At 40.7% G+C, this 26,742-nt stretch overlaps 1 protein-coding gene across 1 annotated transcript in view; it reads right to left on the bottom strand.

Annotated features, from left to right (window-relative positions):
* Positions 1-1,185: 1,185 nt before the first annotated feature.
* GIPC2 (GIPC PDZ domain containing family member 2) overlaps positions 1,186-26,742 on the bottom strand; it is a 93,063-nt gene continuing 67,506 nt past the window's right edge. The window contains exons 4-6 of the mRNA XM_040987220.1: positions 25,583-25,689; positions 16,974-17,055; positions 1,186-1,467 (exon numbers count right to left, since the gene is read on the bottom strand). Of these exons, the coding sequence (XP_040843154.1) occupies positions 1,322-1,467; positions 16,974-17,055; positions 25,583-25,689 (335 nt within the window). The 3' untranslated portion in view covers positions 1,186-1,321. The remainder of the gene's footprint in view (positions 1,468-16,973; positions 17,056-25,582; positions 25,690-26,742) is intronic.

The raw sequence follows: 26,742 nt of genomic DNA, 5'->3' as shown, positions 1-26,742 counted from the left end.
TGGCTGACAGGAAAAGTGAAGCTTTACCAGAAATCAACAGCTCTCTAAGCGATAACCCAGCATGAAAGGTGGCCACTTCTGGTTTCCAGCACATCTCCCTCACGGGTAGTTATCTGATTCCCTTGGCAACACATAGCATTTTTCATCCAATATTTTAGAAGCTGGGTCATACCATCTCTGCCTTTATTGAATGACCTATGAGAAAGCCATTCATTTCCATTTCTTTTAGATTTAGAAAATGTCAAATAAGAATGATAAACTGGCATTTACCCTCAATTTTCTCAATAATGTAAGGTTTACAGAAAGTGGGTGTTAGAACTCTAAAATAATACATTGATTTTTTTCTTGGTTCTCCCTTCCTCTTTTATTTCAACTGGTTGGAGAAAGGGGACCAAATCTGTTTCTGATAGTTTCCCCTCTAAAGTTTAAGTGACTACAGGAAATTGCTGCTTAATCCCAAAACCAATGTTCTCAAACCTAGTTATTTTCTGAGTAAATAGCTTTCAAAAGAAAAATTCCACCAAAAAATACATATATAATGTGTATATATATATATATATTACATATAGATACGACCTTCCCTGGAGTGCTCATAACAAGTAGCATAAAGTAGCAAATATGTATAAATATGTGTGTATGTGTGTGTATTAAGAACTTTAAAGAAATGGGATGCAAGTGATTACGATTTATCTGACTTTTTCATTCTTCTTACACACAGGCAAACACACAGCACAGTAACTGTCAAATACAAGTTTTAGGAGCATCCACAAAAAAGGAAGAAAAAAAATCAACCAATCATTGCCAACGAGAGAGACTGGGCTACAGAAATCAACAGCCAAAATCTACACAATAAACAAAACAAATAAACAAATAAAAAACAGTGCTTTTAGACCCGTGGTGGGCATAAAATTTTCTAATTTTCTAACATATCCTGTTTAAGCTGGTATAACAAAATGAATATGGTACACTGCAACCATAATTTTCATTACCTAAAAAATTAAAAATCAATTGCCATCAATTATGTACATGTGAAAAATAAAGCACTAGTGTTCACAGAAAACAAAAATCATCTGTCTAGAAATGCTCCTTAAAACTTGCATTAAAAACTTTTAAACTCATACTGAAATTTACAATTTAGCTCATTTATCTTCAGTAATTGCATTAAAAAGTACTCAGAAATCAAAATGATATTTCAAAGACTGTATTTCTTATATGTAAAACTAAGCCAAGTTCACAGAATTCTCCAAAGGATAGTTCCATAGAGCTGTTTTTAAGAAAAACAATGGTGTGTTTCTTCGGCGATGGATCATCCACAGGCGCCTCACCCTTGCTTGAATTTGCCAATGGCTCCCCAAACATCAAAGACAAATTCATCTGGGAACGCAAAGTCTCCAAGAGTCTCATCAAGTGCCACAGCAAACTCGTCTGGGTTTTGTTTGTCCTTTCCAGCCTCAAACATGGTGGTAGCTGTCAAAATAATTTTTAAAAATTAATGATCAAGGAGATGACATCACAGAACTAAAGAAAAATGGCACCAAAAAATTACTTTGCAAAAGTAACATGTATTTGTATCACATTTTTCCAGTGTAAATTAAAACAATAAAAGTACTCAAGTATTGATTTTGGCATAGCATAGTAAGCCATAGCCTATGACTCTGACATCCAACGTACTGGTTCAAGTCTCAGCTGCTCTGCTTACTAACAATCGCCTACTAATACACATGGGAAAACAGTGGAGGATGGCCCAGTACTTGTGCCCCCATCACCCGTGTAGGAGACCCAGAAATTCATGGCCATTGCAGCCATTTGGTGAGTGGACTAGCAGATAGAATGCCTGCTTCTCTCTCTCCCTATCACTGTGAAAGATATCGTCTCTCATTTTATCAAGGAAGAAAAGATACTTTTCAACAATTTACAACCATCATCCCTACCCTGTCCCCGACCTTGGAGCCCATCAATTATGACTTTCCAGCATTCCTGTAGATGAGACAAAATCCCCTGAAAGAAAACTCTGCAGCTGATCTCATCAACAAACAAACTTGGAGCATGCCACTCCACACCTCCAGGAAGGAGCTCTCTCTCTCTCTCTGTCTCTCTCCATTAGTTCCTATTCTCATCTGTGATAAAATATAGCCCTCTTCCCCAAGGGAAATTAGCCAAAGCTCCATCAGTCCACTAACTTGGAAGAAGACATCTGACCAAACGTGGAATCAAGGTACCTTATTTGAGTGTGTCTCAGCCCAGGGCAGAACATGTAGGCGATGCCCTTACTGTGTTTTCTAGTACATTCCCTGGCCCCCTAGTCCATGTCTAGGAACCAGGATCTTCACAAGAGTACATTCCCATGGGATTTGCCCCAGCTGGCTGGAAGCTCATGAAGCCCAGTTCATTCCCTAAAAGCACCAACAAGCACAGAAGGGAGGAGATAGCACAGCTATGATTTGGGACTTGGGTGCAGAACCTTCAAATAAAAGCAAAACCTCAAATCCCACCAGAAAAGTCCCAGTCTGTCCTTTCCACATCCTCGAGGCCTCCCCTAGGCTCAGGGCTGAAGCAATTACAGGGACTCTGAATGAGGCACAAGGTCTGGTCTTCCAAGTCCACAGGAGCACCTCCAAGCAGGTAAGAGCTATTGCTCTTCTAAACAATTCAGGAGTAACACCAGGAAGACAGGAACAACTGTGGACCACAGAAGGTCACCAAGATCCGAATGGCAGTGGGGTGACCTGGGACAATGTTAAAAGCCCTGGTAAGGTGAGGAGGGCATTCACATGGCTGGATGGTCTAAGTTTAGCATGAGGTAAAAGAATACACACAGTCTAAGAAGATGGAGGTACAGAGGGAACACAGCAGCCACAATGATGAGACACAGGGTACTCACATGGGGAGTAACTCCATGCATAGATATGGCTGTACTAAGAATAACAGGAATCAGGTCTGTCACCTTCAGAGAATGACCAACAGGAAAAGAGACAAAATGAGAAAGAACTCCAGATAGAGTTCCAGGTTTCTGGCTTCAGCCTGCCCCATCCCTAGTCATTGCTGTCATTTGGAATGGGGAGACAGACCTGAGGATAGAAGATCTCTATCTCTCCCCTTCTCTGTGGCACTCTGCCCCTCACATAAATAAGATAAAAATAATCTAAAAATAAGTAGGCAAAAGATTAAAAATATATGGAAAGGGATATACATACCCCTCAGACATGAGAAAAGTGAACAAAGTGCCCAAACCTTGATTGTGGGTCATAGCTTCATTTATTTCTTTATTTTCATCTTTTGAAAGGCAGAGCAACACTGAAAGAAAGAAAGAAAGAAAGGAAAGGGAGAGAGAGAGAGAGAGAATATGCCCTTCTGCTGGTTCATTTCCTGAATGCCTACAAAATCCTCCAAGCTCAGAAGCCTGAAACTCAATCTGGATCCCCCACACAGGGCCAGGGGCCTGGACACTGGAGCCATCACCTTCTGCTTCTCAAGTGTGTTAACAGAAAGCTGAAAGTGCAGGAGCTAGACTCACACCACTACTCCAGTATGGCATATGGGCATCCCATGCACAGCTCAGCCCACCGCACCACAATTTCCACTTACATTAGAATGCATAATCCTCCATTACAAAGTCATATTCCCCAGAGGAATGGTTGATTCCAGGGTTGACACGATACAAACAGAGAACATTTTGTGGCAGAAAGTAGCAAAGTGCCAAACACTCTGATGGGAACATGTGAAAAGACACCAAGTAAGAACTCTCCAATTGGAGAGACTCTGGAGTGTAACGGCAAGAAATGACACCTTCGTGATCCCATCCCATTAAGCAGGAACCCAGGAGTCCATAAGGAAACATTCACAACTAATGAAGAGAAGAAGGAAAGGAGAGGAGCAAGAGAGAGCAGCTACAGAGCCTCAAGTTAGCTCCCTACCAAATGCTCGTTAATTATAAAGAAAATAACTTTATAGTACAGAGGCCCAGGAAATATCACCTTAAGTTATCAAGGTGAACATTAGCAACAGAAAAAAAAAACTGTACCATGGAAAATATTTTTAAATAAAAGAATTTTTTGTATTTTTAAAATTTATTTTAAATAAAAGAATTTTTAAAAAGCAAACACCTTGGCCTCCTGATAAGATGCAATGAAAAGCAAACAGCATCACATTCATGATATTCTTACCAAAGACTTGTAACCTGGGTGTCATCATCGGGGTAGAAGTTAGACAAACAAGAATTGAGGACAATCCTACAAAACAACTGCCCTGTACTCTCTAAAAGCATCAAGGAAAGCATGGGCAACTGTGCCAGGTGGGTACAAATGGCACATCTTTGCCATGTGTTTGTTGAACACCTTCTTCTGCAATAATGGCTATTAAAGTCAATATTTGCTTTATGTTGTATTTGGGCAGCACAAACATGAAGCAAATAATGGATGACAGTAACATGTCAATGGTGACACCATGACTCGGGCAGCTACAGTATAGCTTCATAGAGAATACCTCTGCTGGTAGGAAATTCACATGAAAATACTTAAAATAATGGTGGGACATCATTAAAGTTACTTACTGTCAAATGGGTCAAGAGAAAAAAAGGTTTTGTACTACATTTACAAGTTTTCTGTAAGTGTGAGTTTCTATTAAATAAGCATACAAAAAGAAGGAAAGTGAGGAAATGACCTAACGATCTTCATCAGCACCATCTCTTCCTCGGGCACTCCAAACCTCACCCATGACTCAATCAAGAAGCGGACACTTGGCCAAGGAGCGAAGGCAGACCTTGGCCACAGCTAGAAACAGGCATCTTGTCTGGCTGCATGGACTCTTCCAAAGCTTCCAAGCTGGTTAAAACCTTTTTGATTTTTCTAAATGCCAGAGCTGGCCAGGACACCCTGAAGCAACCACTCAGATACCCTGAGTTATCATGAAGATATACCTAAGGATAAAAATAAATACTAAAATAGAGACTAATTACTGCTGACATGATAAACTATAAAAGATGAAATAGATTATAAAATATTTTGAGATCACTTTAAGTAGCGTTTATAAGTGATCTGTAATGATTTGAAGGAATCTGTTTTTGTTAAAGTAATACATACATTCTGTGTTATTATAACCACTTGGTTTTACACAAATCTAAAGAATAAATAAATATCCCAGCTGTAGGCAACTGCCTAGGTTCCATTGTACCTCCGGGCAAGTGTTACACTGCTAGGAGAAAAACAGCTAATAACTGGAGGGAATCCCGAGCCTTGTTCATGCCAAATTTGTGTTAACTACACCAGTGTGGCAGCATAGCCACCAATCTTTTTTTTTTAAGATTTGTGGGGAGCAGACACTGGCATGCCAGCAGACAGGGTCTGGTGACCTGCATGGAGTGTGGGTGGGCCCTGAGCAGGCAGGCAAGGCCTTCTCAGTTGTTGAGGTCTGCAGTAGATGGCATACCCAGATGCTCATGCGGGATGTGACAACCGGTTCACTAGGGACTGCAGTGGACATCTGGTACCATGGAGGGTACAGTGAGTTGGACAGCTCTCCTGGTCAGACTTTGGCAATGAGTGTCTGGAGAAGTCGAGACTCTAGGGTGGACTGAGTCAGCCGGTGGGCCTTGGAGGAATTTCCTTACACTTGGAGTGATGGGGTCATTAGCGTCTTGGCAGTGCCCTCAGAGCATACTCCAAGTCAATCACCCTGGGATGAGGACGGGTGACCATCCCCCATCCCCAGGTACTGATGCCGTTGGGCTGCTGGGAGTACACATCTCCCCCAACTTTCCCCAAATTCAGAAATAAAAGAGATTATCTACATTGCCCCATTCCTCGATTCTCCCCATCTTGATCATTGGACTGCATGGTCATGTTTCCCTCTCAATTGCGTGGACACCATAAAAAATAAAATGAATTTATTACTAAAAAAAGAATAAATAAATAGAAAAGAATGTGGGAACAGAGTTGTAGTGGAGCAGAGTAAGCCACTGCTTGTAACGTCAGAAGTGCTGGTTCTAGTTCTGGTTGTGCTGCTTCTGACCCAGCTTCCTGCTAAGTCACTAGAAAAGCACTGGATGATGGTCCAAGTATTTGGGCCTCTGCTGCACACATCCTGGACCAGTCCTAAACTGTTGTAGCCATTCTGGGAGTCAACCAGCAGATGGAAGAACTCTCTATCTTCTCCCTCTCTCTATGCCACTCTGATTTTCAAATAAATCAATAAATCCTTTTTCAAACTTGGTGACAAAATAATAGTAGTAAAATACTAATGGTGGAATAGATGATAGTTACAGAGGTATTTATCAAATTATTTCAACTGTACTATGTGTTTGCACATTGCCATTGCAAAATGTTGGGAGGAAGTTCTACACAGACAAGAGAGGAAAAACAAAATGTAGTAGACAAATTGAAAGAAAAATATTTTTAATTGGTGCTGTGTTTAATGTAGTAAAACTACGCCTGGCTTGTAATGTTTTTTCTGTATGCTCCTTAAGACTGTTAGATTATAATTTTCTAACTCATTAAGGAACCTCAGTGTGTATAAGGAAAGCTTCCTGTCTCCCAACAGTCACAGTGTTGATGGAAAGAGGACACCTGCCTTCAGTCAGGTAAGAAACCATGTCCTCCATCAACATTCTTCATAAAACAAGAGGTTCCATCCATTTCCCCTTATGAGTCCCATACAGCCATTTCTGCATAACTAACTGATGGATAATTCATATTGGGTGTTTCATTGCATCTCAGACAACATGGCCAGAAAGCAGACATCACCTTCCCTCTAAAGCATTCCCAGCTCCTCCTGTTTCCATTGGTGTCATTTGTGGCAAGATTATTTCATCATCGCTGCCTTTCCTCCCAGGCTCTCAGTCTGCTGGCCAAGCACCATCAGCTTCCTCCCACCTTTGCAGTCTCTCCAACTGCTCTCTCCCATTTCATGCTCTCTGCCATTATGTTCTCTGCTTCATCACCGAGTCGAGTTGGTAAAACATCCCAGAGGCACATAAAAGTCCTCTTACTAAAGCACCTTTCTGATTCAACGGGTTGATGAAAAAGGAGGACTGTGAAACTCCTTCCCACTTCTGAAATTATCTACATCATTCTCACATTTAAAACATAGAAATAGTCCTCATGGCACCAATGCTATGGCCCTCTACACCAATACTATGCCTTCATACACCTGGCCACTCAAAACGCCATGTTTTTAAAAACTTATTATATTTATTTGAAAAGCGGAGAGAGAGAAAGATCTTCCATCTACTATTTCACTCACCAAATAACCATAACAGTCAGAGGTAGACCAAGCCACACCCAGGAGCTTATCCAGGTCTCCCGCATGGGTGCCTAGGCCCAAGCACTTGGGCTATCTTCCACTGCTTTCCCAGGTGCAGTAGCAGGGAACTGGATTGGAAGTAGAGCAGCCAGAACTTGAACCGGCCAGCCCCCTTACAAGACACCAGCATTGCACACAGCAGTTTAATACATCATGCCCAAGTACCACCCCCTCAAAATGCCATCTTAACTCCCTCCAGTCTTTGCCCAGGAAAACTTTCTATTCACCAGCTCTACTGTCAAAGTCCTTTCTCTTCTTCAAGGCACTCTCTTCCATGAAATCCTTTGTCTGCAACTGGCAATGATACCAGAACTTTTAAATGCTCCTGCTGGTGTTTTTCACGCTGAAATGTAAAACATGTCGCCTGAGATAGTGGCAAACTGCAGATGCTGTCGAGGCCTGGGAGTCTTCATTTCCAGCAGCTCCCCAACGATGTTGACCCCTGAACAACACTTCGACATATGAGGCCTCACAGTGCACTTTCAACACTGCTCTGCACTGACATTACATATGTTTTTCCCTCCTACTATAGAATAAATTCTCAGTGGCCCTTGAATAGCTTACTCAGTCTTTTATGTCTACCAGTTTAGTGTCTTAACTCACAGAAAGTGCTGGAACACCTGCATTTACATTTAGACATTGTTTGCAATGACACGCACTGCATGTATGAAGAACAGCAAAGCACAGAACTCTGGTCCCAAGGCTCAGATGTGAAGGAGAGTAATCAAAATGTAGATATGAAGTCTCAATATAAAGAAAGGACCTAAATAAAATTCTGCTTCATTCATCATTGTAAATATCTCTCACACACCTTGCAAAAAGTAAAAATTCACCCAAAGATTGCACTGACAGAAGGGTGAGAAACCATTCAGGTGAAAAATTAATGAAAATAATAAAGTCTGTTTAGAAACAGAGAAACTATGTATAGCTGGTGCTTTCCAATGCTGAGAAAAACAGTGACTGCCATACAGAATTCATTGGTAGCCACTAAGCAGATTTAGATCTCTCTTTGTCTCCCTCTCTCTCACACACTCTCTTTCTCTTTCTGTCTCACACACACACACACACACACACACACACACACACACACACACACACACACACACCGCTTTCAGGGGCAGGAAACAACATGGGAGCATGCTTGCTTCCAACCTTGGGAGCACGCCCCAGGGCAGTGAGCCCAGGAATGCCATGCTGCGGACCTGGCCTGGCCTGCTCTCACCTGGAATCTCTGGTGTGGTTTCCCACTCACATGAGTCAAAGGCTGCTGCCAGGTGCCCACACTGTGACCTTGCAGTCCAGAGATCCAATCTCACGCAGGCACTCCGTCAAGCACAGCAGAGTGCATAAAGCACAGCCACTGCTCTGCTGCTCTGGTACGGTCCCACTGCCAGCCCCACTGCCAGCCCCACTGTCCTGCACGTCCCACCTCTCCCACCATGACCATTACTACCAGCAACAATTATTAGTGATCCTCACTAGTGATAATGGCTACACCTACTGGTGATTAACTTTGATGCTTTAACAACCTTCTAAATTCATTTTTATTATGCCCCTTTTTACAGATGTGGAAATTGGAGCTTAAAGTGTAATAACTTCCTTAAGGGCTATAGCATCAACCTAATAAATTCTGAACTCACATTCCCTGAGAAGTCACCATTTTTTGTGCCTTGTAACAGACATTTACCAAACAGGAAAAAGTATTGTGTAGGAAACCAGGATTAACTAAGGACCAAGATAGGATATTTGCCACCAACAAAACCCCTGGTCTTAAGAAGCAACCAAAAATACCACGTGGTGGCCTAGCAGTTAAAGTCCTCATCTTGAACACCCCGGGATCCCATATGGGCGCTGGTTCTAAGCCTGGCAGCCCCACTTCCCATCCAGCTCCCTGCTTGTGGCCTGGGAAAGCAGTCAAGGACAGCCCAAAGCCTTGGCACCCTGCACCCGTGTGGGAGACCTGGAGGAAAGTTCCTAGCTCCCAGCTTTTGATCGGCACAGCACCGGCCATTGCAGTCACCTGGGGAGTGAACCATCAGATGGAAGATCTTCCTCTCTGTCTCTCCTCTCTGTGTATCTGACTTTCCAATAAAAATAAATAAAATCTTTTTTTAAAATACCAGTTGGGTAGCTGCAAGACTTTATTGGAAATACTATATATAACACAGTGCCTCCCAAATCTGTTGATTTGCTATACAAATTCAGTGGCAAATTAACAAAAGGTGACACAACTTAACACATTATGAGTTTTTACCAGTGAATAACATATAATCATAGTGCAAATATCCTTACTAGATGAAATATATGATATAAATTTAGTGCTGATAGAACATTATAGTTCTGACTTAAAAACAAAATGAAGTCTTTTTCAGAAAGATATAGTTTATCTATTAACATATGATAGAAACTAAAATTATTTCATCTGTTGAATATACTAGAACCACAGATATCACAATAATAGTTGAAGTTGGAATATTATCATGCAAAAAATATTCCAGAGTGTATACCACATAAAGCAGCTAAGTGCTGGCCTCTACTGGCCACTTTGAGAATATCTCCATATCTTTATCACCATAGAATTGGTCTTATATTATTACCCATGACAAATCTATTTTAGAGACACATCAACATATAATTCCCATTAAGTTCTTACATATTTAAATAGACATTTTGGATATAAGATACTAATTCATAGTTGAAAATCTTGGTATCAGGGCCAGCATTGTCTCACTACCGGAGACACCAGCCTCCTCTAACCCAGTTTCTAATCCACTTCCAATGCATTCACTTCTAACCCAGCTCCTAATGCACCTAGGAAAGCAGCAGCAGATCACCTGAGTATTTCTGGGCTCCTGCCATCTACATTGGAGAACCAGATGGAGCTCCTGGCTCCTGGCTTGTGCCTGGTTCAGCTCTGGCTCCTGCAGCTATTTGGGCAGTAAACCAGAGAATCAAAATCCTCATCCCTTTTGTCTCCCTGACTCTGTAATTCTGCCTTTCAAATAACTAAATAAATATATCTTTTTTTAAAGAGCAAAAATCTTGGTATCAAAGACCCCAGATCAAATCTTGGCTCTTCACATGGTAGCTGACTTTGGGCGAGCTAATAAACCTCTGACTCTGCTTTCAGATCTATACAATGGCAAATCACAGGCTTTACATAAAGAATGCTTTCCATCATTGTTAACTTAACCGTGACATCTGAAACTGTCTCTGTGAAATATTTCAACACTCACTTTCCCTAATGTTCACAAATATCAGCCTCTTTCAAACAATTTACAGAGGTCATATATCAAAGTCACAGACACTGTAAAATATGTGTCTTAATGAAAATCTATTTTCAAACTGTCATACGCTCTACTTAAGAATGATGACTTTCTAGAATATTTAAAATTCACTAAAAGAATAAAACAATCCTAGGAAAAATGATTATCTCAAATACCATCAGTGCATACTTTTTTAAAGAATTTATAGTTTAAACAAATTAGAAATTATTATTTAAATTTGCTTTCTCCACGTTCCTGAATCTTTTAAAAGTTAGAAATCCTAAAACTTTGACAGAGAAAGGATCACCTCCAACTTCCTAAACTAGTATCAACAGAAATCACTGTAGCCTGGGCCATCCTTGTGACTTGTTGGGCTGGGGCTCTGGCACCAGCACCTGTGTGGCCTCCAGTTCAAGTCTCTGCTGCTCCACTTCCAATGCAGCTCTTTGATACGACACTTGAGAAAGCCACAGAAGATAGAGCTGGTGATGGGAGCCCTGCATCAATATGGGAGACTTGGAAGTAGCTCCCAGTCCCTGGCTGCAGCCTGGCACAGCCTTGGCCATTTCAGCTACTTAGAGAATAAACAAGAGGATGAAAGATTTCTTCCCCTCACACCTCTCGGTGTGTAACTTTTACTTTCAAATAAAACAAATCTTTAAAAACAAGGAAAGAAAAGATCACATGTAGAACATGTAGTTCTGCATTCAAGAAGAAATTTATGCAATGCAACGTTCCATTAAATCATGTCAATCATAGGTGTAAAGCCATATAGATCTCAGCCTCTTCCAGAAGTTAGTTCTTCCTCATGGACAATATTTCAAGGTTACCCATGTTCACACTAGTAGGTTAAAATGTGATAGTTCCAGGCCCGGCGCAGTGGCGCAGTGGCACAGTGGTTAAGGTCCTCGCCTTGCACGCCCGGGATCCCATATGGGCGCCAGTTCTATCCTGGCAGCCCCGCTTCCCTTCCAGCTCCCTGCCTGTGGCCTGGGAAAGCAGTCGAGGACAGCCCAAAGCTTTGGGACCCTGCACCCGCGTGGGAGACCTGGAAGAGGCTCCTGGCTTCAGATCGGCATAGTATCGACCGTTGCGCTCACTTGGGGAGTGAATCATCAGACGGAAGATCTTCCTCTCTGTCTCTCCTCTCTGTATATCCGCCTTTCCAATAAAAAAAATAATAAAAATAAATTTTTTTTTAAAATGTGATAGTTCCCAGGCTAACTGTGCAACCAAATGAACAACTTTCACTCTCAGGGGCACTTCCTACAAAAATTCATCTGTGGCATAGCAGTAAAGTTCCCATCTGTGGTGTCAGCATGCCACATGACTGCTAGCTCAAGTCCCAGCTGCTCTGCTGCTGATCCCACTCCCTGCTCAAGGCCAGGAACAGAAGCACCAATGTGGGAGATCTGAACGCAGCTCTGGATGCTGGTCTTGGCTGGTCCAACCCCAGCCATTACAACTATGTGGGGAGTGAACCAGTGGATGTAATTGCCCTCTCTTGCTCACTCTCTCCCCATCTCTATTAGAAAATAAACATGTAAATCATTTTTTAAGAAATCATTCGTTTAAAATTTTTTTCATTTGACATGCTGAGACACAGCATACAAAGCCCCGGCTGCGTCCTCCACGTACTCCAAGGGGGAAGTCCTTCCCTCTGGTGGCCCAGGTCCCACCGGGGTCCCACCAGGAACCCTTTCAGGAAGGCAAGAGTGATCTTCCTGGATTTCTGTTCTGATTTTGCAGGAGCTAATGGATTCCTTAGGCTAGGGATGTCTTCTGGTTGCCTGGTCTTCCCTGCAACATTGTGGACCCCTGCTCAGCCCTGGGCTAGGCTACATCTGAGCTCATATCTGTTCTTGTTAAGACCAATAAATGCTAGCACTGTTTAAAAAAAATTTTTTTTCATTTGAAGCCAACTCAGTGGCATAGATGCTAGTTCGCATCCCAGCTATTCCACTTCTGATTCAGTGCCCTGTTTATAGCCTGGGAAAACAGCATATAAACCCACGTGGGAGGGCCCGGCGCGGTGGCGCAAGTGGTTAAAGGTCCTCGCCTTGCACGCCCGGGATCCCATATGGGCGCCGGTTCTAATCCCTTCCAGCTCCCTGCCTGTGGCCTGGGAAAGCAGTCGAGGACGGCCCTAAAGCTTTGGGAACCTGCACCCGCGTGGGAGACCCGGAAGAGTGAATCATCGGACGAAAGATCTTCCTCTCTGTCTCTCCTCTCTGTATATCCGCCTTTCCAATAAAAAAATAATAAAAATAAATCTTTAAAAAAAAAAAAAACCCACGTGGGAGACCTAGAGGAAACTCCCAACTCTAGCCATTGCAGCCATTTGGAAGGTGAACCAGCAGATGGAAGATCCCTTTCTCTCTATCTTTAACTTTCTCTGTAACTCTGTCTTTCAAATAAAAATAAATCTTTCAAAAATGTTATTGGATGGGCCCGGCGCGGTGGCACAAGTGGTTAAAGTCCTCGCCTTGCACGCCCGGGATCCCATATGAGCGCCAGTTCTATCCCGGCAGCCCTACTTCCCTTCCAGCTCCCTGCCTGTGGCCCGGGAAAGCAGTCGAGGACGGTCCAAAGCTTTGGGACCCTGCACCCACGTGGGAGACCCAGAAGAGGCTCCTGGCTTCGGATCGGCATAGCATCGGCCGTTGTGCTCACTTGGGGAGTGAATCATCGGATGGAAGATCTTCCTCTCTGTCTCTCCTTTCTGTATATCCGCCTTTCCAATAAAAACATAATAATAAAAGATAGCTTTTAAGCTCTCTTATTGCCATATTGTTTTTTAAATTTTTATCCAGAAGCATATTAACAATTCTAGAATAATGCTATCAATATAATTGGTAGTAAAAATTAACATTTAGGTAGGCATTTGGCACAGAGTGTAAGTCACTGCTGGGAACATATATCCCATTACTGGAATGCCCGGTATAAGTTCCAGCTACTCCACTTCTGATTCAGCTTCCTGATCATTCAACTTTAACACATAGATGATGGCTTAAGGACTTAAGTTGCTGTCATCCATAAGGGAGATGTGCATGGAATTGCACGTTCCTGGCTTCTGCCTGATCCGGTCTTGGCTGATTCAATGCATAGAAGATCTCTCTCTCTTTCTGACCTTCAAACAAAATAACAATATTTTTTTAAAAGAATTCCTGTTGCCTGAAAGGCTAAAAGCAGTGAAAATGCATATAAGCAAGTAGATTCATTTGCCTGTCAAATTAGTTCCATACTTGCAATTTATATCTCATGTTAATCATATTTGAATAATGAGAGAAATTCCTAGTTTGACAATCATCAAATAATTACTTTCCTTACACTCTACCATTTCAGGTGGCTGATCACATTGCTTATCACATATAATAACAGTTTTCCATGTCAATTGGAAGAATTTGATGCAGATGATTAAATAACCTTACAAAGATATTGCCAGCTAATTTATAGTCTGTGAAGAATGGTTAACATCCTGAACTTCTGAGAGCAAAACAAAATTAACTCTTAAAGAACTGCTTCCTAATGCATTTGTAAGTATTTGCCCTATTACAACATTTTATTATAAAACACACACATACAAGAGCAGGATCAGTTTATCTAATTATTCTCGATCAATACTTAAGTCACTATAAGGCTTGTACCTACAATTAACCTCTACAGTTAAGGATTGTTTTAGATTCCCATTTGTGAAGACTGGTTCCCCTCAACTTGAGCTCATCAAACCCCAGCAAATTACACATTTGCTCCTAAATTGTACACTGTTCCTAAAGTTACATTACTCAGAAACTGCTCATGTAAAGAAATATAGTATTTTTTTAATAAATGTTACCAAGTTACTACCATTTCTAAACTCCTTTTGCCCACATTTGCACAAGTGCAAAAGAATTGGGTGGGAAGTTGTAGGACAACTTCTGCAGCATCACCTCAGTTTCACCTTCTTGTGTACTTGGGGCAAGGATCTGCTACACGGTTTGCTTCAAGAAACAGATTCACATGGCTTTTTTCATTACATAATTATGTATGCATCTAGTATAGAAATTCTAATTTCAAAATTCAGTCAGGCAAGACAAAACAAAAAAATGAGTTTTATTTAATAACATTTATAGGTGGCCACTGGTTTAAGTGACCAAAATAATAACAACAATAATAGTGACTGATCATGAAGTTGCATGTCACCAAGATGAAACTAAGTTGTTTATCTCCCTTCCAAGAAGAAATAAAACCAAAATGCCCTCGTAAGTCATTGTAGCTGGCATGATAAGGAAGTGTCCTTTGACTTAACCGTGACAAGGAAAATAACCTTGAAATGACTGAGCTCCCTTTTGTTCTCTGCTTCTGCTTTCTTCAGCTTTTTTCTGTCTACTAAGCCAAGCCGCTCCACTCAGCTCTTCACAACACTCATTCGTGTATAGCAACGGGATGTTGCTCATTTCTAGAAGCATAAATAAAAGCCACTTAAGATCTTTAAACTAGCTCTTAATTTTTTCTTGTGGTAATTCTATAAGAAATATGGAAGAAGAGTAAAACAGAAAAGAGAAAGATGAATGTTGAGTACCAGATAGCAGGGAAACCAGTCAAGGTTTTGACTTCAAACTGTGTATTGACCTTGACCTCATCTCCCCTTTGGCCTCAGTGACTGGTTCACTTGAGCCAAGTGTGGGAACTTTGTTCAAACGAAATTACAAAGGCCCTTCCATTCCCGGGGTGCTTGGTGCCAAGATGTAGAGGGTGGAGCCATTACTCCATGAGGGAGGACCTGAAGCCAGGGACTGTATGGACCTGGAATGAGGCCAGAAGTGAGAGACAAGAAGCCATATTCTGAGGACAACATTAGAACTCTGGACCTGGCCATTCCTAAAGCAAAAATCTATCTACGGACTTTTCATTCTAAAAATCAGCAATCTCTCTCTTTTCTTTTTTTTTTTTTCCGTAAGCCAGTGAATGTTTAGGCTTCCTGTTTCGTTCTGGAGCATCAACAACTTGCAGTTTTAATTGACAAATCAAGGTCCTAACATCCTAACAATAATCTAACAAATATACAGAAACTCAACTACGTGGGGCCAGTGTTGTGGTGCAGTGGATTAAGCAGCTTCTTCTAAACCAGCATCCCACATCAGAGAACTCATTAAATTCCTGCTCTGACCCACCCTCCTGCTGATCTACCTGGGAGGAAGTAGAGGATTATCCAAGTACTTGGCCCCTGCCACTGAAGTGAAAGGCTATGATGGTGTTTCTGGCTCCTGGCTTCTGCTTGGCTCACACCCAGTTGTTGTAACTACTTGGGAAATGAATCCATGAATAGAAACTCACTCTCTCTGCCTCTTCTTCATTCAAGTAAATAAATATTTAGGGTTAGGGGAACAGGTCTTGTGGCATGGCAAATAAAGCCACAGTTTGTGAAGCTGGCATCATATATGGGCACAGTTCATGTCCTAGCTAATCCATTTCCAGGTCAGCACCCTGATAATGGCCTGGAAAGACAAGGGAAAATGGTTCAAGTGCTTGGCCCCTTGCACCCATGTGGGAATTCTGGAGAAAGCTCCTGCCTCCTGCCTTTGGCCTGGACTGACACTGCCCGTTACAGCCATTTGGTCTAGGAATCAGCAGGTGGATAAGTCTCTCTCTCCATGCCCACCCTTTCCCCCATAACTCTGCTTTTCGAACGAATAAATCCTTAAATAAATAAATATTTTTAAGAAGAAGAAAAATTCAACTACTCAGCTATCATTTTACATGCCAAGTACATGCTATCTTCACATTGCTGACTCATGATTTACAGGGTTGCAGCAACTCTATCAAACCATGCACAACTTGACTATTACAATAAATACATAAGGTAATTAATATCAGTTTGATGCATAAAATAATATCTTTCTTACATATAATTTACAAAGCTTCTCGTGTGAAGGTGGTTCAGAAAGTTCTTGAGAAAGTGTAACTAAAAGCATGAGTTTATTTTGATGCAAGAGTTGTTAAGCAATTTTAAGTAATTTCTTCATAATATACATTTTCTACATGTTATGAAAAATGTTTTGCCCCCAAAATAAATTCACACTTTTAATTCCATTTTTCCATGAGCCTTTTGAAATACCATATATATTTTTAATATATAAAACAAAGTGAAAGGAAATGATATCATTGTCACTTTTATAGATGAAGAACTCATTAATTTTTTTTTAGTTCTCTTGGCACTAAGAGACCAAGTTAGTAAGAGCCAAATCTTTTCATGATTTTTCAATATCTTTATATTCATTACTCTTTTCAACACTCCACAAGTACTTTTATAACTACATATTATATTATAACTGAAAATATAACTGACTATAAATACAAACAAATTATAAATAAGCATAATGTTTCATCAAATTAAGAGATACAAGATGTTTAATAATAGTATAAACTTACCTAAATCAATATCTCTAATTCCCATGTACAATTCAAGCAGCTCATCAACTTTTCCAATTGCCTTTGCCTTGACTTCAGAAGGCTTTATCAAAGGAGAGAGAAAGAAGATATTACATTTCTAGAATGAATTTCTTCACATTTTGGACAAACATAGTTAGGTAAATCATGTCAATGAAAATACATCTAGAATGTTCTCTATAAGAAAATATGTCAATACAGTAATTAATGTTAGCATTATGGATTCAAAAAAGAAAAGCTAGGAACACAGTCTCCAAGTAGCTAATCTAAAAGGGGAGGCGTAGGCAAAAATAAATGATTATGTAACAATTTTTAAAGGATATAAAAGGTACGTAGGCAAATTTTTGTATCTAAGAATAATAAAAGGCCTCAGAAAGTAGATGACCCAAGGATTGCATTTTCCAAGATGAACAGGTGTCAAATAAACAACAGAGAACACTTCAAGTTAAAGGTAACAGATACACAAAGACTTGTGAGGTCACAGAGCCTAACAGATGATGGCCTGGCTTCAGGTCTGCAAAAAGTTCCTTGTGTCTGGAGAACACACTGGCAAACAAGACAAGCTCTCGAAGGATCCTATATGAAAAGAAAAAGGGTTTGGGTCTCATAGATAGCCAAGGTCTCCAAAAATTTTTGTTTCTTTTAAGAGATAGAGAATAGGGGGAGAGAGCTCTCATTCAATGGTTCACTCAAATCTCAAAATGATGAGAATTGAGCTGGACCAAAGACAAGAGACAAAAGATCCTCATCTCCTACATGGGTATCAGGAACCAAGTAACTTTTTAAACATTTTTAATGTTATTTACATAGTCTTATTTTTAATGTTATTTACATAGAGAAGGATATACACCCATGTGAGCCACTGATTAGGGTGGGGAAGATTGAAGCATGAAGATGCAGAGTGCAACAAATGTTTCTAATTTTTTTCTCTTTTACTCTTAGTGTCTGTAGGAGGAGGGGGGAGGGAGAAGAGGGAGCTCCTTGTTGCCAAACTATATCACCAACCGGGGATGGCAGACAGTCACGTGATGTCATCTTAGAGACTCTGATGTGGGGAAGACTGTTCTGAGGATGTTACTTGAGTGATTTTGATAGTCTGAGACATGGTTGGTTTTGTTGCTCCAGGGTTGAGAAAATCCTTTCAAGGTCTAATGGTTGACAAAGTCCACATTAGTTCATCTACACTTGCAGACACTTGCTGCAAAGTTTGGCCAGGAGAGTTGTTCAACTGGTTCTACTTTTCATCCTCTGATGAAGCACTCATTGTTCTCTGTCTGCCAGATGAGCTGGCCATCATGCCCCCCTTGTGCATCTGTGCATTATGTCCACTGCACTGGCATCAGCAACTGAGGAGGCCCAGTCCCAATATATGCACTCCAAGATCAGACCACAAATACTAACATATTTCCTGTTGCCAGAATTTGAGTTCAGCAGACTACTTGGAGAGTCTCCCAATAAATCTTGCCTGGGGTAACCCCAGACCTGACTGCTATATCTGTCAGCCAGTACAGGGTCAAGTTCAGTCTATCACCAGCATCAACCTACACAAATGCCAGTAAATGCAATTGCTATGTCATTTCTGTCCCCAGCCTCATCTCCCATGCAAACCAACAGGTGCTGTTGCCTAGATCAACCCAGCCCTTACACATGCCAGCACAAACTACAGCAGCCTATTTGGGGCAACCCAAATAACCTCTACCAGGCCCAACCATAGCCCATTTCTACACAAGCCAGCATGTCTAGTCCAGCATGTTCTGCATCCCATCCAGCTCTTGTACACACAGGAATGCTGTGGCTTAGCTCAGCCCAACACACTCCCAGACCCAGCACACACATATGCCTACAAGTGCTGTTGCCTTATCCAGCCTGACCTGCTCCCAGCCATGGCTCTCATGCTCACCTTCTGACTCTCTTCTGGCCATTGTGGCTGCTTGGGGAGTGAATCATTGGATGGAAGATCTTCCTCTGTCTCTCCTCTTCTCTGTATATCCTACTACATACTCTTATTTACTTATTTAATGTTATAACTCATCAGTTATATGTACATATTTACCATATTAACTATTGTATGTAACTATACAAATAAATATACACAAACATTTATATATTATATCTACATGTTTTATATATGTATATATTACACATATTTTATATTAAGTATGTTTTTAAATTATGTATACGTTATATACTATGTAATGTACATATATTTGTATATACTTGTGTGTGTTCATTATACATTTTATATCATATTATGTCTTATATATATTGTATGTATTGTATTATTTACATAAAGATACTTATATTTTATATGCCTATATGTATTATAAGAACATACCAAAGAGAAAAATTTTATAAGGATGAGATAATGATGATATAATTTAGGATAGGATAGTTTTTGTTTTATATATTAAATATACCAAAATATTTTTGTTATTGAAAGCATTTTAAAAATTTCATTGAAAACTTTGACTGAATATAAATTTTTTTAAAAATCTTTGTTTCAGGGGGCCAGCATACTATAACAGCAAGTTAAGCCACTGCCTTCAATTCCAGAATCCCACGTGAGCACTGGTTCCAGTCTTGGCTGTTTCATTTCCAAGTTAGCTCCTCTGATATGTTTGGGCAGGCAGTGGAGGGTGCCCAATTGTTTCTGCCCTGTCACTCATGTGGAAAATCCAGATGGAATTTCTGGCTTCTGGCTTCTGGCTTCAGTCGGCCTCATGCTCAGCTATTTTGACCTTTTGTAAGGAGAATCAGAAGATACAGAATCCTGGTATCTCACTCTCCATTACTCTGCCTTTAAATTAAATAAATACTTTTTTTTAATCTTGGTTTCCATCATTTTTTCCAGGAAGGTGTTTTGTTTTATTTTTCATTTCTTCATTGATGCATAGGTCATTCAGTAGCATGTTATTTAACTTCATGGAACTATAAATTTTTTAAGCTTATATCTGTTGTTGAATTTGTTTTGGTGTTTTTTTTTTTCTGTTGTTGATTTTGTTGTATGGCTGTTCATTTAAGGGACTGTAGAGTAACTGTATAATAGAGACTATCATATCCAGATGTGAAGATACAATGCAGCACGCATCTCTACACCCAAACCAAATATGGACTCCCAGTGAAACTGCTAAATATATCTTGACAATAGGATGCTGGACTCTCTGCCATTGTCCGCACCCACGATACACTTACATAGCAGAATGACGGACTTCTGACTGATTATGAAGGACTATGTTATCGTTAAAATATGAAGGAAATCAGTGGCAGTGAGGGAGTCCAGGGAGGGAGTAAGGGAAATCCCAGAGCCTATGAAATTGTATCATAACTTTAAAAATACAATTAAATAAAATATGAAGACAAATTAAAACATTGGTTTCATATTAGGTAAAGTGTGATTTGATGCTCAGATTATTTCCATTATTGGCATTAAAGGGGTCAGTAATTGAAAATGGTGTTATCCACAAATGTTAAGTATTCAACTATAGCTTCAAATGCAGAATTCACAATCAGATTATAAGAATTTCACATGATTTTTAAAATTTCACATTATTTTTAAGACTCTTATAAGTGTGTGATAACTCATATTCTTGTATTTTATTAAACTCATACAATTTCTAGGAGATAAAAATTGTATCCTTTAAGGATCTAGGTAAACCTTTGTCACAGTTTTATCTATTTATAAGAACTAAGACTTAAAAACAGTGACATATTTTTCTTCACTACAGTGTATTTCCTCTTTTTTAAAAAATTAATTACACAATTTCACAGGCTCTGGGATTCTCCCAACCCCTCCCCACACCCTCCTACCACAGTGGATTCCTCCACCTTGTTGCAGTATTACAGTTCAAATTCAGTCAAGATTCTTTCATTGCAACATATACCAAGCATAGAGGCCAGCATCTAATTGTCCAGATACATTCAACAGTTTCTTAGGGAGATCATCTCTGGTCTAAAGGTAGAGCTGGCAGAATATCATCCTGATCAATTAAAAGCCCCAACATTACATCAACAACAATTTACAACATTATGGAATTAATTGTCATGGTATTAAGTAACCAATATTCTATAAGATGCAGGTTCTTAACCACATCCTGTGACTACTTCATTGATATTTTGATTTTAGTTTATATACAACTAGCTGCCGTACACCTTAAAATGGCTATAGGGTACTATTCAGCTGTCTCGTGTCTATCCTCATTTTAGTATTTAGCAGTTAATTGTGTTGAAACATAATTCTACTGAACTTGGCAGATTTTAGGATGGTCTAAACTGGCTAATAACTCTAGCAAGGCATATGTCAACAGTTGAGGTGTAGAACTATATTAGGAGGGGTGTGCAGAGAAATCTTCCATTCCCCACTGAGGAGTATCTAATCTCTGTGTCCTCCTGGTAAGGTATATATGAATCTACGCTGACCATTTCCTGTCTGGTTTTAAGCTTTCCTTGTTGTTCTCTGTCTGTCTATTCTGATTTTGTTTGTTTGTTTGTTTGTTTGTTTGTTTGGGGGGTGCTCCGGAGCGACCCTGATGCTCATTGCCAGAGAGGATGGGGATCCAAAGTTGGAACTAAGTAAGGACCAGAGAAAGCTCCTCTCCACCCTGAAGGAAGTTTGCTGTTCTTCTGTGTCTACAGACTGCTCAGGGCTCCTAGCTGTTGTTCCGATGACCTTTGATCCTGTGAGGAAGGATTTGGGCTTCTTCCTTCCCATGTGGGAGATCCAGATGAGGGTTGGTGACCTCAGAGTTCTGGGCCTCCCAAGACACTCCAATTCCCAGTAGTCTTAATACAGTGTATTTTCAATTGTCAGTGTAAAACCACAGCCATGCAAAGTAACTTACATGTTAACCTTTGGATCTAGTGTAATTATGGTAACCAGTATCAACACTCCTGGTATATACAACGCCACCTGTATTTGACCATTCTACCTCCTAAATAGCTCTTGTATCATCTCTTCTCCATCTATATCTTATATTCTTGGCTTCAGTTCTCATATTTTCTTCCTCACAAGAGTTCCTAGTCTGTCTCCCTACTTGCAGTCTTCACCCTCTCAAATCCACTCCCCAAGAGCACTTCCTCTAGATTCAAGGACTTTTCCCAAAATGCAAAAGTGACTGTGTTGTCCCCCTCACTATTCTTAAGTGGTACCCCATTTCCCACAGGACCCTTCACTCCCTTGACTCACAGCCTCCAGCCTCATCACACAGGTACGTCCACCTCTAAGCTCAAGGCTCACGAAGTCCCATGGGCATCATGCTTCAAGCCAACAAGATGCTTCTCCTTGTCTTAAACCTACTAATCACTTCTTCAGGATGGAGGCTCTCCCTGCCCTCCTTTCTTTCCCCAAGTCTCACCTGTAGTTGATCAGCAGATCTCTGTGACACCATGCTTCCTCGGCATACCATACTAACTCTATCCCACTCTTTGCAGTCACCTCATTTTCTCAGTGAAAATACCATGAAAAAATGTTTGAAGCATGTAAATGGGATGTACAATTTGAGATTGTAGGGAGATGATTTGCTACAAACTCTACAAATATGTTACAAATTTAAGTCCTTGAAATTAGATTTCAAGCCATCTGAATTAAATTTAATAACAGCAAACCATTTTCATGATGAGCTATTTTTAACTGCCCCATTTAATTAAACAGGTTATGCAAACAGAAATCAATTTTTAGATGTTTGTCTTCAAATGACTCTTTCCAGAGAGACCTTAAGCTACTCTTTTTCACCCCAGTGCCTTATATGAGCAGGTGCTAATAAACATTTATTAACTATGTTAACTACTAGAAGATGGCCTTGCCCCTAAAGTAACCAGGGAATTCTTACTGCTGACTCTGCTTCTGTTGTAAGCTGTTTTAACAGTCTGTCTACTTTTCCTCACAGCTTCATGTGTACAGAAGGGCTATAATTTTACTGGTTCCCCACTGCCAGATCCTTCTGATTGTTATTTCACTCCTTTATAAATTCTTTCCTTCCACTGAGGTGTTCATTCAGCCAATAAATAGCTACTGGCCATCAGTAAGAGGCCAAACAGCAGAAAAGGAAAGACTCAAAATGGCACACCACATCTCAATTCAGAGTGGGTTTGAGGCCCAGCTTCCCCCTGGATTCCACTTCCTACTAATGTGCACCCCAGAAGGCAGCAGATGACTGTTCAAGAACGTGGGCCATGTCGCCTACATGGGAGAACCAGGTCAATTCCACCTGGGCCCCCTCCAGTTGCACCAGGGATCTGAAAGATGAACCAAATGATGAAAGATTTCTCTGCATGGGTCTCTGTCACTCCCACACTCAACCTCTGTCTTTCAAATAAAATTAAAGTACATTTTCAGGAAGTTTTAAATAGCTAGAAGTTACTGCCCTAGGTTTGGAGATATTTGTTTGTTTGTTTTTTGGGTTTTTTTGTTTGGTTGGTTGGTTGGTCAATTTTGTTTTGTTGTTGTTGTTGTTGTCCCCACTGCCTCAAAATATCTCACTGAAAAATGCTCTGGGACTATAGCGGGTCTTTCCGTTGCCATTTGTCCCCAGAACAATTTTTTCATTCCTCTGGTCCAAGCCACAGACTCAGAGATCTTCTCTGGATTCCCCAAAAGAGACAACATTTTAGGTGACTATAACATTCTGCTGAGCTAAACAACCTCTGAGCTTGAATGAGGAATTGGCCGCAGGCATCTCAGGTATGTAGCAAACTGCAAGCAGACTGTGACCTAACGTAATAGCACACCCTTGTGACTAAGCAACTGAGCCTCAGCCAATCACAGCAACAAACGCCTTAGCTAATCACAAGCTGAAGACTGCCAAATGGCACCCAAGTAAGGCAAGCACCAGACTGTTGCACCAGTCGAGTAATCACCACATGTCCTTTCCTGTCTTTTCGATTATAAAAGTAGCTCATTACATTGTAAGGCAAGAGTGGGGGTGGAGGGAAAGGGGACATTCAAAACCATAGTAAGTCTGCAATCTCACCTTGTTCTAGAATGCTTTTCTAGCTCAAGTAAACTTGGTTAAATGAAACTGGTTTGTTTTCTTTTTTTTGACACTTCCTAAAGACAACCCTGGCGTCATAATTCCTTGAATGTCTGCTCTGACAACCCATCCCGTGACTGATCCTGGACTTGAACATGGATCAAACCCTGGAATCCCACTGTGCAGCATGGCCTCCTAATTTGTTCACCTGTGTCTTCTGGCAATGAAGCATAAAGGGAATCCTGGGGCAGAATTCACACACAGCGAGATGAAATGGGCCTGGTGCCTATGTTCAGCCCGCAGGAGCCTCAGATATCTGTTGGAGTGCCCGTCCATACAAGGAGGACTATAGCATCACTATCTTGGCTGTGGTGAGTGGATCTGCTACTTGTCACTGTGAGTCATTGTGAGTCCTTAACACAACTATCCCAACCCGTGTTGTTCTCTTCTCCCTGCCTTCACATGCCTCTCCTCCTTCTTGTGTTTTTCATCCAGATACTCATCTTTGTATAGACAAAGAAAACCTTTGCCTGCCTCAAGTTAAAATGACTGTTGTATCAACTCATTAACAGCAGAAATTTGAATGCCTTTGTATATCGGGCACTAATTCTAGGTACTAAGGATTGAACAAGACACATACGTGAACAGTGAACAAAAATATGTGAGCTAAGGAGTTAGATAGTATGCAAAAATTAAACAGAGATATAATAAGTCCTATCATGCTTAGTACTTAATAAGAAAAACTAAAGACATAAAGATTGAGCAGCAGAATGAGTGAATGGAATTGCTATTAATGCAGGATACTCATAAAAGGTGTTTTAGATAAAGCAATACTTGGGCAGAAACTCAATAACAGTGAAACAGCAAAGCATGCAGACAAAATGGGTAAAACATCCAGACAGACGTAACAGCAACACAATGGCCTGAGGCAGGGATGCATCTGGGATGTTTGGGGACAGCAAGGAGAGGGATGTGGCTGAGGTAGGGGATGTCATGGGAACATGACGGGATGTAAGATCAGAGAAACACAGAGTCTCATCATGTCAGTCCCTCTCAGGATTTTAGCTTTGATTCTAGCTGACATGGAATGCCCCTGGAAAGCTGTGAACTGAAAGTACCATCATCTCACTTGTGTCGTAAAGAGCAGTCCTGACTACTGTGTTGAGCACAAATGGCAAGAAGGCAAGGGAGACACAGGAAGACAGCATGCCATGGTGCCTGGACAAACAGCACACTTCCAGCTGCAGGGACAGAAGTGGTAGACGGGACTTGCTATGGAAGGGATGTGATGTGAATCATGAAAAAGATGAGTACATATAACTACAAAGTGTTCAGCCTTTTTTTGTTGGCTCTGGAATTGATTGATTTCATTTTAAATTCTTGCATAATGCCTGGGTCTACAGACTCTGGAGAAGAGCTGTCTGCAGGGGGCTGACAATTCCTCTGCATCATCATCTCTTTCCCTGATCATAGTTGCTATGTTTCCTTCATGAGCACCTTCCATAACTTGGTAATTAATTTCAAATTCATACTTTGAATAGAATGAATGGCATTTTGTTCCAACTCTAATAAGCATGATTATCTATATAGTTTCAAGCAAAATGAAAAGCAACTGAAATAACATACCGTTTCTTCTACAGTGGCAGGACCTTTTGATCTCAAACGAAGTGTCTCCTTGCCAGAATCAATTTTCTCTACTGACGACTTCCCAGGTTTTGACCTTGGCCCGATTTCTATAAACATGAAGATATATAAATTCAGAAATAACTACATCAGACTACTGTGAAAGATAACATAGTTTCCATTACAAAGTATACTCAGTTACTATAGAAAGTTAATCAAAAGGAGGTCTTCTAGAATTTCTGAAAACAAAATAATAGATATGCCATCTGTCATATCTCGTAAGGGAGCCTCTGTGAGAAGACAGTTCTAGCTACAGAGATCAATGGGAACATATGAAATGTGCAGATGGGAAAGACTGAGAGGAAGGAATGAGAAAAGAAGTCTTCAATATGAGAGTAAAGAGGGATGAGGGACAGGAAAGCAGCACAAGTTCAGCTGGACTTGATTCGTTCAGATTGTGAAGAAAAGCAAGAATCAAGTCTCGACAGAAGGGACAAGGGCACTTTCATTGGATACCTACCCTGTGTTTGATGCTTTATGTTCAACATCTGATTGAACACTCACAACAACCTATAAAGCATGTTACTGCCCTCACTTCATGGATAAGGGGCTTGAACTCCATAGAAAGTATAGTTATCCTTTAACACCAGGTCTTGTCACCTCAAAACCTGTGCTTCCATCAACATCCTGGCTCTATACTTCTTGCAAGCACAAGGGATAAGTTCAGAAGTGGCAACTGAGAGAAGCAGGCCCCTAAATAGAAAGAAGATGAAAGCAGGTTCCAAAGAAAAAACAACCTGCAGACAACAGGGATGACCACAGGCAGCAAGAGTTCATGAGAAGTCAGTCTTTCCCTTAGGTCACACCGTATGTCTGTATTTTCTTTGTTTTTGATTTTGCAATGCACCCAGAGTCATTCCCCAGCCAATACCAAGCAATAACATAAATGAATGAGACAAAGAGGTATGCCTATCTAGGCCATGCCAGTAACCTACAGCCCCATAGAAATGTAGGTCCTGCGTAGCCAGACACACATTTTGCAAAGAAACTGGATACTCAAAACCTCTTTTAAGCATGGGTGGTTAGGTTAGCTTTTAAAACAACATATTGAGAGGGTAGGTACTGATGCACAGCAGGATAAGCTACTATGTATGATGCCTGCA

Source organism: Ochotona curzoniae, unplaced genomic scaffold, assembly GCF_017591425.1.
Source record: "Ochotona curzoniae isolate NIBS_2020 unplaced genomic scaffold, NIBS_Ocur_1.0 contig_4612, whole genome shotgun sequence".
In the NCBI taxonomy this organism is placed as follows: Eukaryota; Metazoa; Chordata; class Mammalia; order Lagomorpha; family Ochotonidae; genus Ochotona; species Ochotona curzoniae.
The sequence above is the reverse complement of the archived record's forward strand: the minus strand, read 5'-3'. Positions and strand labels throughout refer to the sequence as shown.